The 16,352-nt window shown below is 35.4% G+C and overlaps 1 protein-coding gene across 1 annotated transcript in view; it reads left to right on the top strand.

Moving 5' to 3' along the window:
* The window catches only part of FAM169A (family with sequence similarity 169 member A), a gene marked incomplete at its 3' end in the record, with an annotated part of 66,157 nt that overhangs the window by 23,685 nt on the left and 26,120 nt on the right, over positions 1–16,352 (top strand). Inside the window, exon 5 of the mRNA XM_081279953.1 lies at positions 2,650–2,821. Within this exon, the coding sequence (XP_081136079.1) occupies positions 2,650–2,821 (172 nt within the window). The remainder of the gene's footprint in view (positions 1–2,649; positions 2,822–16,352) is intronic.

Below are 16,352 nucleotides of genomic sequence, written 5' to 3'. Positions count from 1 at the left end.
GAAAAGAAAGCAAGAATCTTGCAGGTTACTGAGGTGTTCTCATTTCTTCCTTTTGGGTTTAAAATTTTTTTTTTTTCTTTTCAATATTGGGGATTGAACCCAGGGTACAGTACTACTTTACTACATTCCCAGCCCTTTTTATTTATTTATTTAGAATTTTGAGATAAGGTCTTTCGAAGTTGCCTGGGCTAGCCTTGAACTTGTGACCCTCCTGCCTTGGCATCCTGCTTAGCTGGGGTCATAGACATGCACCGCTGCATCTGGCTTGAGATTACAGCTTTGAAAGTGATCACGCTTGTGATTGTAGGAGGAGTATAATACAGTCAGCATTTATCCTTTTGGATATTAATTTTTGAATTTGTCTTGAAATTTCAGAGCAATAGGCACCTCTCACAAAAGCTGGGAGAATGTGTATACGTGGGCATCTGCCAGTCTGATAAAGAACTTTGAACCAAAAATGAAGGGAAGGAGGGAATTCATAACCTGCATAAAGCCATCAGATGGAAGGAGTAGATAGTAATAGAGGAGAATAATTTCTTCTCAGGAATAGCCCCGATAGATAGAGGAAATGTACATGTTAAGAAAGGTGTATAAAAACTTGACTGAAGTTTGACATATTATACAGGAATGTTAAAGGCTGGAGAAGGGGAAATCTTACGCAGACCATGTAGCCTCTCCTACACAAGTAAAGAAACTATGAAACCTTCAGGTATGAATTGGATTCCTATAGTAGGTTTCCTCTAACCTAATTACTTTATGACAGCAGCATCTTTTGAGAAAGTAGGAACATGAGTGAAGTAGCACTGCTGCTGTTGCCAAATCCTGACCACTATGGAAAAATAGGTTGGTAAAGTCACAGGAGGGCATAATCGTTGTTTTTAATGAACTCATGACCTCAAGTAAATGACTTTACTTGAAAACTAGGAACCTCATTTCCCTCTGTCTCATATATTGTGGTAAAATTAAATGGGATTATAAAGATCATAACTCTGTTCCTGAAACTAAGTGCTCATTTATATGAAAAGGAAGTCTTCAGTTACATACTGCAAAAGTTTGTCCCTTTTTCTGTCCTAGTCATCATTACTGGGAGGAAGACATAGGTGGCATACTTATCAATTCTGCCTGTCACAGCACCCGATAGGGGATCTAACCTTTGAAAGGTAGCATTAAGAAACACAGAGAAGGGGCTAACATGATGAAATTAAATAGGAAAATATGTAAAGAAATACCTTAGTTTAAAAAAAAATAAGCTATGTATACACACCATGAATACCAAATTGAAACAGCAGCTCATGTGAAAAAGACTTTGGCTTTAGTTAATTAGTAAAATGAAGCTAGCAGAAACCTTAAATCCTATTGCCTCACTGGCATCTTCAGTATTTATTTCTACAGTTCCTGTGTGCCAAACATGAAGAGAGATTTAGGGATATGGAGCACTTCCAAGAGAGGACTAGAATGGCAGAAGTACCACACATTGTATTAGATTAGCTTTTTCCTTTAGTTGTTCCATTGTGTAGCTTTGGTGTGAAAGTTAGGGGAATATCATGGCCATCTTTAAATATTGGTGGTCTGTATGGCTGCAGAATAACAAAGTATAGTCTTTGGGAGCTAGATTTCAGCTTAGTATGGGAAAGAATTTTGATCAGAGCTGGGCAAGGAAAGAACAGGTTGCTGACTATGTTAGTGTTAGTCAATGCTGTCATTTCTTGTTGTTTGGTATGGGAGATCTCCTGCCAGGGATATTTTTGAAAGTAGTGTGTGCATATGGTTAATTCTTTCTTCTCTTCAATTGACTAATCAGAGGATGAACTTGTTCTTATTTAAGGAGACTTAAGGGAAAGTAGACTTTATGTAGAGAACTCTTTTGTTTTTAGCATGAAGTTCTATGAGGGGTGGTGAGAAACTGACTCCTTTATGTTAGAAGGTTGTTGGTATTATTAGGGTACCTGTGACCATGTGGTCCTGTGTGTATGAGGTGAGGCTGTTTCCATTCTGTCTTTGCCCCAAGAATGTTTCACTGGATGTTTTTGGTGTTAGTGTCCTCACTCATCTGGTCTAGGAGAGGGACATGGGGAGTGGTATGGAATATTCTTACAGTTACAGTAAGAAGAATTGTTAAATGAACATTCACCTGGAACAGGTGGGACAGATGTCTTTCCCAAGGGCTTAATTATGGCTTCCTTCATCAAATGAGGTAATTGTTCTTAAAATCTTTAGGGAATAACACTTTTTCCCCCCCTTTTTTTTCCCTTTTTCCTCATTTTATGTGGAGGATGGAATGGGGTAAAAGGGTTGAAGCAGGATATATTGGGGGAGGGGGCTGCAGTTAGGGCTGGGAGACCGTGGATCTGCGTGGCTGGAAGCATAAAGACAACACTGAGCCCTGAAAGAGATGCTGGGTGTTTGGTGTGTTGGGAACCTGTTTTGCCTGTTTTAGAATTTGCTAAGAGGCTGTATTCCATGCATAAAATGTGTCTATGAAAATAGATTGTCTCATCTCTGTGATATAAAATGTTTTATAAATTGTTTTAAATGTATTTGAGGTGCTCTGGATACCAGTGTGAGATGTGGGAGCAGGAGCAAGGTGACTAGCCGTACTAATGGCTGCATATTGTAACTGCTGTGCCTGCTGTTTGACTTTCTTTGTAGGTGAGCACTCTTGGGGAGAGAGTGGTTCTATATGTTCTGAATCGAATTATTTATAGAAAACAGGAAATGGAGAGAAATGAGATCCCATTCCTGTGTCATAGCAGTTCTGATTATGCTAAGATTCTGTGGAAGAAAGGAGAGGCCATTGGGTTTTATTCAGTTAAGCCTACAGGTGAGTCTTTATAAGTTATTTAAATGTATATAATGGAAATCTCCATTTTAGAACCCTACTGTGTCAGTACTGTTAAATTAGTTTCTACAGTGCGAATTGAGGTGATTTTATTTAGTATTTATTTCTTGGGAGTGCTTTGATTCTACTATCCCATCAAAGTGAAAGTTATTGGGAAAGTCTTTTGGAAAAATAAATAAATAAAAATAAACATTTGGTAAAGGAGGGACAGTTTTTCCACATACACAGAGAAAGGGGTGTAGTTGAGCCTCAAATTTTTCTTTCTTACCCTTGCACTTCCTTTCCTTCACAGGTGGTTTTTTACTTTGATTTCTGCTGCTGTGACTATTACTGGCTCCTTCTAAAACCCCTGGGACCTAACTAAATGCATTGTTCATTTCTGCTTAGAATGATTCATTCAGTTTGACATATTAATGAACACCCTAATTGTCAAGAGAAACATAGGGTTTTAAAATATATAGAGGATATAAACAGCTTCAAAGTTGTCAGTCTCCTAAAACCCAGCTCTTCCCTGCTGTTGAAAGCCTAGTGTGGCTTCACACTTGTTCATTCAGTTCCCTCCAGCCCCTGAGCAGGAAGGTTGAGTCTGTTTCCTCTATGTGCATGTACACCCATGCTTTCTTACCTCCAAGTCACCCAGTCTACCTTGTTCTGTCTGCACCTTGATCAAAAGACTGTTTGCAGAGATCAGTTGTTAGTTTCTTTCTTTTTTTTCATTACCAATATTCCAAATAGAGCTCTTCTGGTCAGATCCAGTCTAAAGATCATACTGAATTAACTGCTGAGTTGAAGGACAGTTGTGACTAATACCTTAATCCCATAATCACTACACATGTGTGACTAGAGTTAACATTTAAAGCAAGGCCACTTTTTTCCAATAATAAACTATTGTGATTATAATTTTAAATGTTCTTTGCTTTATAGTAAATACTTTGAGTCTCTTTTATATGTTATATTATTCTTGTGTACCTTTGAAATAAACCAAGGATTTGTGGAACTTCAAAATAATATTGAGTATGCACGAGGAAACAAGAATGTTGAATGGAAGTATAGTGCTCTTTTGGACAAAAGGCATCGGTTTAAATGTTTTAATGGTTAGAGTTGAGGTGTCATTTAATTGCTTTATGTTTTATTTTATGTGAGGTAATTCCTATGGGAATTGGAGGTTTTTTTTTTTTTTTTTCTCCTTTACCCCTAATAGTGGCTCTAGGGGTTTCCTACCTGAAATCAGCTAATAGACATTTGGAACACAGATTAGTTTATACCCTTTTTTATTGAGAACTTGCTTTCTATGCAAAACACACAGTTAACTAGTATTTCTGATCAGTATTTGACTCCAGAAGTGTGTTTCTCTTTGTTTCATGTGAATATTGGGCTCCTTCTCTTTTGGGATCTGACCTTTGTTCCATGTTATGATAGTTTACTCCATTTTATATCCTGGAGCTTCCAAGCATTTTCCATGCTTTCTTCTAATTGCCTTATATTCTTAGTTTTGTCTCTCTGGACCAGGTAACAATAGAATTAGGTATGCTTGTATTAGTCTTTGAATCATTTTCCTAAGACTGATTTGTTTTCTATTTGTTGCCAAATGTACATTGTATTCATTAAGTCATATACTACTGGTACAAAGGAAAGTAATAACGAGATTCCCTTCCTTAAATAGACAACTAAAATGACTTTCCAAAAGATAACCTAAGTCAGGCGTGGTAGCACATGCCTGTAATCCCAGTGACTCAGGAGGCCAAGACAGAGGATCGAGTGTTCAAACCCAGTGTCCACAATTTAGCAAGGCCATAAGCAACTCAACAAAACCCTGTCTCTAATAAAATATAAAAAAAGATGTGGATCATTGGTTAAGAAATTGTCTTTTTATAAAAATCAAGATTTAACATGTAGAACACTTGATTAGTTTCCAATAGATTTTGGGTTTAGTTGTATTGCTGCTATTTTGTAAGTTGTTACAGTCTATTTGCCTTTCAGTTTTATCCTTTAAGATATTTGGATTGACCAGGCTCTGAAGTTCTTTGAATCTGCAGTTAGAAGTTGGAATATCCATGGGCAGAAATCCATGGACTCAGGGCTGCCTTTAAATGAAAAAGCTGAATTTAAAAGAAATATAGTTCAGACCTTAAAGTTGAAAGACTGTGTTGGGAAAGGGTGAGTTATTTCCTGTAGTCTTGTGAAGAGAAGGCTCATCAAGAATAAATGAAGAGCTGGGCATGGTGGTGCACGCCTATAATCCCAGCTTCAGGAGGCTGAGACAGGAGGATCTCAAGTTCAAAAGCCAATCCCAGCAAAAGCAAGGTGCTAAGCAACTCAGTGAGACTGTGTCTCTAAATAAAATACAAAATAAGGCTGGGGATGTGGCTTAGTGGCTGAGTGCTCCGGAGTGCAATCCCTGGTTACCTGTGCCCCCCCCCCCCCCAAAAAAAAAAAAAAAAGGAAATGAAGAGTGTTTCATCATCTAAGCTCCAGGGCTTGACTGTGAGGCCATTCTAGGGTGAAGGTTACTTCTCAGTGGGCAAAGTTATGAGAACAGCCTTAAAGCTTTTCACCTACTCAGATTAACATTTAGAGTCAAGTGCTTTCTTTAACTCATTTCATTTTCTTATATTTTATTCTCAGTAGTTAAAACTCAGAAGTTAGGGCATTCTCTTGGTTTTACTTCCTATATGTAGACTGACCAAAGTCTAGATTCCCAGACATTAAAAAAAAAAAAAAAGAAGTAAAATAGGTCTGTAGTGGGAACCCAGTCTGTGTCAAGCTGGGATATATACATTGTTTTTTGAGTAATATTTCCATGGCTAAGTTAATTATTAAGCCTAATAATAAGCAGCAGTTTTTCATGTACTTTACATAATCTTCTATGTCTATTGGTACAGCCCTTACAGACCACTTGGATAGTATTTGTTTTCTTTCTGTATCTGTCATTATTACTTATTGGGATAGATCACATCTTCTCAGCATCTATAGTTATCAGTGCCCTCTGTTAAGTTTGGTTTTGATTATGCTTGTCCTCTAACAACAGATCATGAATAGCAATAAAAGGTATTTATCGAGCTCTGGACTAGGCACTTGGGAATTAATTTCTTTCATAGCTGCACTATAGCGTACATCCACATCACAAAGGACTTCTTTTTCTCTTCTCATGCTATCTTGTGGGAGGGGTTCTTATCTTGGTAAATGGAATTATTTAATTTTTATAATATTGTGCTTTTACCTTTTTTCAAAGGGCCCAATACATACCAAGTTGCTCCAGCATTTACCATGGTATTAGAATACTCATAGTGCTTTCTCCTCAGAGATTAACCATCAGACCATCTTCATTTTCTTTCTTAATGACTGACAATGTGTCTTTGGAAATTCTAAAAGGACCAATTCCTCTTTCTTTCTGGTTATCAGCAATAGATTTTAATATGTAGTTTACTCTAGTTTTACTGCAGGGTCTCTCATGTGCCCTTTAGAGTGCTCTGAATAAAGTTACTGTGATGTAAAAGCTACAGTGCCATAGACTCCCATCATCATCTTAATGATTGTGAATTTTTTAAAAGCACATGTTCTGTTTCCTTACCTTCCAGTTTCCGGAGCAAATTCAAAACAGGCGGGCATTTATTTCAGTGTTAAATCCAACACCACTGATTTCTTTTGTCTTAGAATAGGTGTTTATAGGGGTTTCTTCATGAAATTTAGTAATCTTACTTTGAAAGTTTAATTTTAAACCATGTATTATCAAAGTAAGCATATTTGCAATGTATCATATTAAAACTTACATTATATTTTAAAATCCTAAATTCTTAGAAACCTTATTTTCCCACTAACACCAGTCTAGCTATATGCACAGACCTTATATTTAATAGGTAATGATATTAGCAATAATGATAATATTTCAGAGCATAGATGTTGCCACTATGTAAATGGTCTTAATTTCTTGATGTTTCACAGTTTGACATTTTTGTTCGTAAATAATAATTTTGTCAGTCTCTTAGTTTTTTAAGTATGATTCCATTGTATATCTGTAAGTACTATATTTTTTAAGTTACAATTCCAAATTTTTGGAAGTCATCTATTTATAAAATAATGTACCTAAGGAGCAACCAGAAATTTAATTTAGAATTAACTAGAAAGAGTAAGAATTGCTCAAGAAAAGAATAAGAGAAGTTAAATTATTTTTCTTTATTTGGTACCAGAGGTTGAGCCAGGGGCACTTAACCACTGAGTCACATCCCCAGACCCTATTTTTATTTTTTATTTTGAGACAGGATCTTGTTTAGTTACTTAGGGCCTCGATAAGTTGCTGAGGCTGGCTTTGAATTTCAGCCTCCTGCTTTAGCCTCCCAAATTGCTGGGATTATAGTTGTGTGCCACCACACCTGGCTACAGAGGCTATTTCTTAAGTTAGAAAATTTTATATCCTTGTTGACTTTATTTTCCTTCTTTTGAGGATTCAGAAGGAAAATAGTGTATCTCTATTTTAAATGTTGGTATCAACATTTAAGTGGAAATTTAGAAAAATAAATATGGAAAAATAGGCTAAGAAATAAAGATGATTACATATAGTGGATATATGAATATTTAGCTTTCTTTTTTCAAATATAAATATATTTGAGGTTGGTGTTGTGGCTCAGTGAGGGAGCATGTGTGAGGCACTGGGTTTGATCCTCAGCACCACATAAGTAAATAAATAAATAAATAAAATAATTATGTCTATCTACAACTAAAAATATTAGTATATGTTTTAGTATTTTTAGTTGTAGATAGACATAATTATTTTATATGTCTATATTTGGAAACTTAATTCTATTAAAAGAATTATTATTCCACGTTTAAAAAAATTATGGTTTGGTGGACAAGTTTGTTTACTTAATAATATTGTTAAAGGAATTATTATTACACATTTTTAAAAAATTATGGCTTGATTTTATTTCTATTTTATTGCATAATTCCCAACCAGCTTTTTATCATTGTGAGGATTATTATTAACTTTAATTTTTAATTAGTAGACTGTAACCTGTAATTATATCACTGAAATATATTATGGTTGTTTTGTTTTCAGTCAGTTGTAGGGCTCACAGACTAAAATTATATTTCTTTCTTTTTTTTTAAACAAAACAACAAGCAGATTGGTCAAAAATAACAGTTTACCACAAAAAGATGTCTGAGAAAATACATTCTCTTTTGTTTTTAGAGATAAATATATTAGTAATATCTTCCAAGTTTAAAAATGTTTCTTATAATAGAGGATTCTTTTAAAAGAACAGACACTCCCCTAACATTAAGAAAAATATTGCTTCCAAATGAAGAGCAACCAAACATATTTTCTACATTTCAAGTCAAAATCTGTGATTGACTTGAAATGTAGAAAACAAAACAAAAAACAAAACTGCAGACTACTTTAAGCTTGTAACTTTTTTTTTGGTGGGGGGAGAGGTACCGTACCAGGGATTGAACTCAGGGACACTCGACCAGTGAGCCACATCTCCAGCCTTATTTTGTATTTTATTTAGAGACAAGGTCTCACTGAGTTGCTTATTAATGCCTCACTATTTCCTGAGGCTGACTTTGAACTCAAGATCCTCCTGTCTCACCTCCTGAATCCCTGGGATTATAGGCATGCGCCACTGCCTTCGGCTTAATGTATTTTTAAGATAATAATTTTTACAAGGATTCATTCATAATTAAAAACATTCCACTGCAAAATACTAGTAAAGTCTTCAGGAAGCTAGACCAAACACTTGTTCTCTGACTTCATATCTTCCCCAGATGCCTACAAGATTTTATTTAAACAGTTTTGAGGGACAGTAAGTTTTCCTGTCTCTGTTTAGATATATTACAAATTTATATTTAGGTTATCTTTTATATTTTTTTCCAATTTTTATTTATTTATTTATTTTTGGTACCAGGATTGAACCCAGGGACACTTAACCACTGATCCACAACTTTTTTAAAATATTTTTTTTAGAGATAGGGTTTTGCTGAGTTGCTTATGGCCTCGCCAAGTTGCTGAGGCTGGGTTTGAACACTCGATCCTCCTGTCTAGGTCTCCTGAGTATTTTTCATGGGTATTAACTTTCGCTGGGATTACAGGTGTGTGCCACCCATGCCTGACTTAGGTTGCCTTTTAGAAAGTCATTTTAGTTGTCTATTTAAGGGGAGGAATCTCATTCTTACTTTCCTTTGTACCAGTAGTATATAACTTAATGAATACAATGTACATTTGGCAACAAATGGAAAACAAATCTGTTTAGGAAAATTAGATTACTACCTTTCCTGAACCAGTACGTTCCCTGGTATTCACAGTAACCATAGATGCTAAAGCCACAGGTAACATTTGTCTTGGACTTGTCTTTGGCATAGTACTGAAGAGTTAAAAGAAGGCACTTAATGAAAAGTAATTGAAAATGCTCCTGCTTGCAAAATCACACACTTTGTAATCTTTCCATTTGGGGGTTTGTTATGTGATAAAAATCTGTCTGCAACAATAGTTTACAAAAGGATAAAAATTGCAGAAAAAGGTTTCTTATGCCAAAGAAAGAGTAAAAGAATTCTAGATCAATGTTAATATTTTTAGCTCATGCATGATACCATTCAAAATTCATTCACATGAGGTACAGAACTTTGTATTCAAAGTTTCCATCCAAGTTGCATTTATAACTGGGAGTTGAGACACATATCTTAGTCATATTCTGTTGATAATAATACCATACTGCAGAATGAGTAAATTTTAAAGAAAAGATGTTTTTTTTGGCTCACAGTTCTGTTCCAGGGGTTACATCAGGTGATGGAATAATCCCAGGGTGGCACAGGCATTACATGGTGAGAAACAGGGAGCATGAGAGACTTATCCTGACTGGCTTTTTTTTTAAGCAGACGCAACTCTCAACCCATTAATCCATTCATGAGGATAGAGCCCTGATCACCTCTTAAAGGGTCCATCTGGATCCACCTCTTAGTATCTCATGGGTATTAACTTTCAACATGAGTTTTGGATGAGACATATTATCCTCAAACCATTGCAACCTCCTTTTTTTTTTTTTTTTTTTACAAACTCAGAAGAGTTTTATAGTTAAAATTTATATGCTGGCCCAGTAGTAGAGCTTATGCCTTGCGTGTATGAGACCCTGGGTTCAATCCCCAGTACTACAGAATCAAATCAAAACAAATAAAGAAAATTGGGTGGCATGTTGAAGAACTTTGATTGGCAGGGCATTGGGTCAAGATATGACTATAGTGATGATGCTTTGGTTAAAGCTGAGGATTGGTTCTTCATAGAACCAAGTCTTAAAATTCACTAGGAACATTAAAAGACACAGAACAGTGAAAGCAGTACTGAGCAAGAAGAGCAGTGGTGGAGGCATCACAATTCCTGATTTCAAAATAATAGTAATACAAAAAAAATAAAACAATATAAAAATGTTAAAATATATAAATACAGTAACAGAGCTATAGTAAAAAACAGCATGGTATTGACAGCAAAACAGACATAAAGACCAATGAGGGATAGAATAGAAGACGGAGACCCACATGCTTACAGTCATCTGATACTCAACAAAGGTGCCAGAAATATATGTTGGAGAAAATATAGCCCTTTAAACAAATGGTTCTGGGAAAACTTGATATCCATGTGTTAGAAGAATTAAACTAAACCTTATCTTTGACCCTGTACAGAAGTCAAATCAAAGTGGATCAAAGTACCTAGTAATTGAGCCAGAAACTATTGAAATGCTAGAAGAAAACAGGGCGAACATTCCCAACATATTGATTCAGGCACCAACTTCCTTAACAAGACATCTAAACCTCAAGAAATAAAAACAAGAATCAGTAAGTGGGGTGATATCAAATTAAAAAGATAATGCAAAGGAAATAGTTTAGAGCATAAAGGGAGAGTCTACAGAGTATAAGGAAAATCTTTGCCAGCTGTTCCTCTCATAGGAGATTAATATCCAGAATACATGAAGAACTCAACACCAAAACAAACAAACAAAACAAAACAAAACCTCCTCATCTAATTAATAAATGGGTAAAAGAGCTAAAGAGACATTTTCTTAAAAGAAGAAATAAAAACAGCCAACAAATACATGAAAAAAATGTTCAACATCCTTAGCAGTCAGGAAATGCAAATGAATACTGCATTGAGATTTCATCTCCAGTTAGAGTGACAGTGATAAAAATACAAATAGTAAATGCTGGCATGGATGTCGGATGTGAGGGAAAAGCAATACTCATACATTGTTGTTGGGACTACAAATTAGTAGGATCACTTTTTTTTTTTTAAGAGAGAGAGATTTTTTTTTTTTAATATTTATTTTTCAGTTTTTGGCGGACACAACATCTTTGTTTGTATGTGGTGCTGAGGATCGAACCCGGGTCGCATGCATGCCAGGCGAGCCCGCTACCGCTTGAGCCACATCCCCAGCCCCATAGTAGGATCACTTTGGGAAGCAGTTTATAGATTCTTCAGAAGACTAGGAATAGAACTACTGTATGACCCAGCTATACTACTTCTTAGTGTTTATCCAAAAGAACTAAAATTAGCATACTTCTGTGATACAGGCACATCAGTGTTTGTAGCAGCACAACTAATAATAACCAAGTTATGGCACCATCCTAGGTGTCTGTCGAGATGAATGGATAAAGAAAATGTGGCATATATACACAAGAGAGTTTATCCATAAAGAATAATGAAAGTAAGACATTTGCTGGGAAATGTGGACCTAGAGAACATTGTGCTAAGTGAAATAATCCTGATTCATTTAAGGGTCAAATATTTTCTCATGTGGAAGCTAGAGAAAAATAAGGAGAAAAATGCATGTGTGTGGGGGGTATACTGTGAATATAGGTGAAAGATCGGTACTAGAGGAAGGGTATTATGGGGGGAGGTAGGAGGGTCAGGAGAAGGAAGGAATTGTGGAATGAAATTGACCAAATTATTCTGTTGTACATATATGAATATTCCATAGTGAATTCCATCTTTGTGTATCTGTAAAACACCACTTTAAAAAACAATATATTTGAAGGAAAACCAGTAGAGGAGAGAAGTGAACAGGGGGAGGTTGGAGGGGAGGAAAAGAAGAAGTACTAGGGACTGAAATGGAGCAAATTATATTCCATGCAGGTATGATCATGTCAAAATGAGCCCCACATTATATATAACTATAATGCACTAATAAAATAAGCAAAAAAAAAAAAAAAGGATGGTGTTTTGAACACATGCACCATCCTCTGTTCCCATTTTCATTACCACTAAAGAGACAACAAAAACATAAAGGAATATTCATTGAGGGCTGTGTTACTTTACTTGAAGGAATTATCAAACTGAACTCTGTAGTGCAGTGTATTTTCATGGTTCTTTATTGCCCTTTGTTATCAATGCCTTTAAATTCTATTAAAAGGAGTTTACATGGACATCTTGAAACATGATTCTGAGACTCTCTTTAAAAATAGAACATAAACAGCATAAATCCAAAATGGCATAGTGAAAAAGAGGGTAGGTGTAACAGCAAATATTATAGTCTGGGAAAAGGTTAAACTTGTGGAAATGGAATGCTGAAATCTGAATCTGGAAGTCCGGAAGCAACCAAACTTAAAAAGGTTTCTGCAACAAAAAAAGGATATTAGTGGAAAATTTGTTGAAATTCGAATAAAGTCCATAGTAAATGGTTTAATATCAGCTTTCTGGTTTTGATAATAGTATTTGGCTATGGAAGATGTTAATATTAGGGGAAGTTTGGGAACAGAGGTCTTTGTAATAGTTTTGTAATTTTTGTGAGTTTAAAATTATCTTAAATATATTTTCAAAAAGTTAATATTGACAATATGCAAAAATTTACATCCTTTGTAATCATTGAAACTTAAGATGGAAATGTTAGATGTGTGAATATGTGATATTTAAATTATTTTAATGGTTACATGACCAAAAAACTTTCTTTTGAGGAATTTGACAAGGTTAAGAAGAAAATAAAAGTCTAAAAATATTAAGTGCTTCTGCTGGGAAAGGCCCCAGGGCCAGATTAGCCTGCCTTGGTGCTCATGGTCAGTATGCCCCACTATACATTTCATGAAAATGAAAACAAGATATATTAAAAGGATGTTCATTGACCTCTTGGATATTAAAATTTAATGCAAAAATCAGGTGCACTGGTGCAAGCCTGTAATCGCACCAGCTTGGTAAGCTGAGGAAGGAGGATAGGGAATTCAAAGCAGCCTCAGCAATGGTGATGTGCTAAGCAACTCAATGAGACCCTGTTTCTAAATAAAATACAAAATAGGGCTAGGGATGTGGCTTAGGGGTTGAGTACCCCTGAGTTCAAATCTTGTTACCCAAAAAAAAAAAAAAAAAAAAATCAGTACAAGGAAGATAAAATTGAGCAATTAAGTAGAACAGAGAGCAAAACAACAATAAAGCCCTAAATGACGGACCATACAAAAGAAAAAAATAGAGGAACAATGTGAATAATAGATGTTTGAAGAAGAGAACAGAGAAACTAAAAGAAATTACCAATGAAATAATTTAAGAAAATTTCTCAGAATTATAGAACATTAGAACATTTCCAGATTGAGCATCCATCATGATGAAGAGCAGTAGACCTATATTAAGATTATTATAAAATTTCCGAAGATTTGGGATAAAGAAAAGACAGTGGGTTTCCAGAGAGTGAAAGATTTATATGAAAGATCTAAAATCAGAATAATAATAATTTCTCAAGTGCAGCACTTTAAGATATTGAGAAAATATTTCTAGGGTAATTCTGTGCCTCAAGTTTCAGTGAAGTGTGAAAGATAAAAATTTCTAGTTGACCAGTCTCAATAATTTAGCCTTCATGCATTTTTCTTTTAGAAATGAGTAGGGTTTGTGCTCTACCAAAATAAGAAAGCAATAAAGAAAAATAGAAAGATTAGGAAACTAAGGAGAGAAAAGGGACCCCCAGATCCAGAGCTGTGATATAATTCTGGACCTGTTGTTTCCAGTGTGGCCAAATGCAGCTTTACATGGCAAATGCAGAAAGGAAGAAACAATTACAACACATGGCTTAGTTGTCTGAAGTATTTACATAGATATGACTAACTAAAATTAGAAATTACTATTTTGGAATGACTGTATAGGGGCATGTGTAGGAGGTATGTTTATGGTAGAGCTGAGATCAGGGTCTGTGAATCTATTTAAGAGTTAAGTTCTCTTCCATACTGGGAAGTCAGTTGATTTTGCTTAAAATGAAAGAAGTAGCAGCAAGTCATTGGGAGGGGTTGATGTAAATAAGAGAAAGACCAGGTAAGTATCTGGAGGATAGGAAGTATATTTAGGAATCTGGATCAGAGAGGGGGTTGGGTCACAGAACAGCTTTTTTTCCTAAAAAGTGTTCTAGGGCTATTGTACCTGTGTAACTTTAATTAAAATAAGACCTAAATATTTTCTTTTTTAAATTTGTTCTTTTTAGTTATACATGACAGTAGAATCTGTTTTGATATTTATGCAAGTATGGAAAACCAAAATCTTTCAAAAGATGGAACTATGCCCAGAGTCTAATCAATGTCTACCACAAAACTCGCTGAACTTTAATAATAATCTTCAGCCGTCCCATTAATTACGAGGGCTGTTAAAAGGGCTATGCTGACTAGAAAACAATGAAAGTCTTATATTGTTATTAATACTAAAAATCTCACTTTTGAGATGGCTTTCATATTCTCTTTGAGTGCATAATTCTTGCTTTCCTAAATTTTACGACTTTTTGCCTTGTCAGGAAATGTATAAATAATATACATTCATATAAGCTGACACCACACTTTAATGTGGACAAGCTGAGAGAAACAAACAAAACCCCAAAAACCAAAATTAGCATTTTGGAAATTCACTTGATTATTTGGCTTCAACTGAACCATTTGGATCTACTCTGAAGACCCATACTTTGGGGAAGCACAATTCAAACAACAACTATTGTAAGGTTAATTCACTAAAGGGATTTGTAATTGGAACTACGGGTGTACTTGTTCGTTTTTTGCCAGTTTTTAAAAATATGTTTTTAGTTGTCAGCAGATTATCTATCTATCTATCTATCTATCTATCTATCTATCTATCTATGGTGCTGGGGATTGAACCCAGGGCTTCACACATGCCAGGCAGGTGCTTTACCACTGAATAGCAACTCCAGCCCCATGCGTTTTTTAAATAGTTTTGTTTTTTTTTTTTTGTATTTGGGCACAACACCTCCATTTTATTATTTTTATGTGGTGCTGAGGATCGAATCCAGCGCCTTGCACATGCAAGGCAAGCACTCTACCATTGAGCCACAACCCCAACCCCAACCCCTTATTTGCTTTCTGTAGTCTCCATTTGAAATACCAAATATAATGGAAGTGCTTTTCCCCCCTCCTCATCTGAGAGTCGGTTTTCCTCATGACTTTTGGTCTTTTTTGAGGGAGATTTCCCGTCTTCCTATATTTTTGGACACATTACTTACTTTCTGTTTACTAAAATTAAGATTTCTGGTCTATTTTAAGATTATTTTTATATTGAATGATAGACTGATGATACAGCTAAAGGCAAAATGTAGCTGAAGTTTATTGGTGGTTATATGTTAGGGACTTAGCATCTTCCCAGGTCATAGTCATTTTCCTAGGGAATAGAGCAAGCCAAGTGGGAGTCTGGGGCTCCTGAAATGTGCTGTTAGAAATGAAATAGGTTTTTTATTCAGGTAAAGATCTAGCTATCTAAAAAGCATACCTCCTTTAAGGGCTTTGTTTATTGAGGAGATAGTATTGAGACACAAAGATGACCAACTGGTTATGGGTTCATCCCTCAAAGTACCAAAAATCTAGTGAGCAAGGCAGAAAACTTTAGTCAGTAAACATCTAATTACAGTCCAGTTTGTTAAGTGGTATGTTTGAGGTGTCAATAATAGCATTCATTGAAGAGTTAATTCTAGCTGGAGAAATGTGTCACTGAGAAAATGATATTTAAAAGGGATAAGTAGGTTGTCAATAGTTAGAGAATATAGAAAGGGAAAGAATAGTCTTATTAAATAAACACAGGCTATTTCTATATAAAGTCATGAAAGTTTAGGGTGTATCTGGGCAACACCTGAATAAGCTGTGAGACTAAAAAGTAAGGGAGGTATAGATGAAGATTTCATTGTGAACAGTCTTAAATGCTCTAACATGTTTGGCAATTTATTGGCAACCAACCTCTCAAAGAATTTTATATATGGAGAAACATGATTGAATATTTTGGGGACATAATTTTTGTAGGCCTTGGATGATGAGTAGAAAAATTGTCTTTGGAAGTCAAGGCTGTCATTAGCAGTAGGAATAGAGATGGAAACAGATTTTTCAGTGGACAGTACAGTGACTCCATTGCCTGTGTGTGGGGAGGGAGTGGTGGAGCAGGGTTATCTAGTTGATTTGGCGTGGGTACCTAGGTATTGGCCATTGATTAAGACTGGGAGTACAAAAGGAGGAGCAGTTTTGGTGATATTTGTGTTCAAGTCTGACATGGAAAGGTCAGTGTTCCTGTGGGACATGC

Source organism: Spermophilus citellus (assembly GCF_964194105.1).
Source record: "Spermophilus citellus genome assembly, chromosome: 1".
NCBI lineage: Eukaryota > Metazoa > Chordata > Mammalia > Rodentia > Sciuridae > Spermophilus > Spermophilus citellus.
Note: the sequence above shows the minus strand (reverse complement) of the source record. Positions and strands in the feature narration are given on the sequence as shown.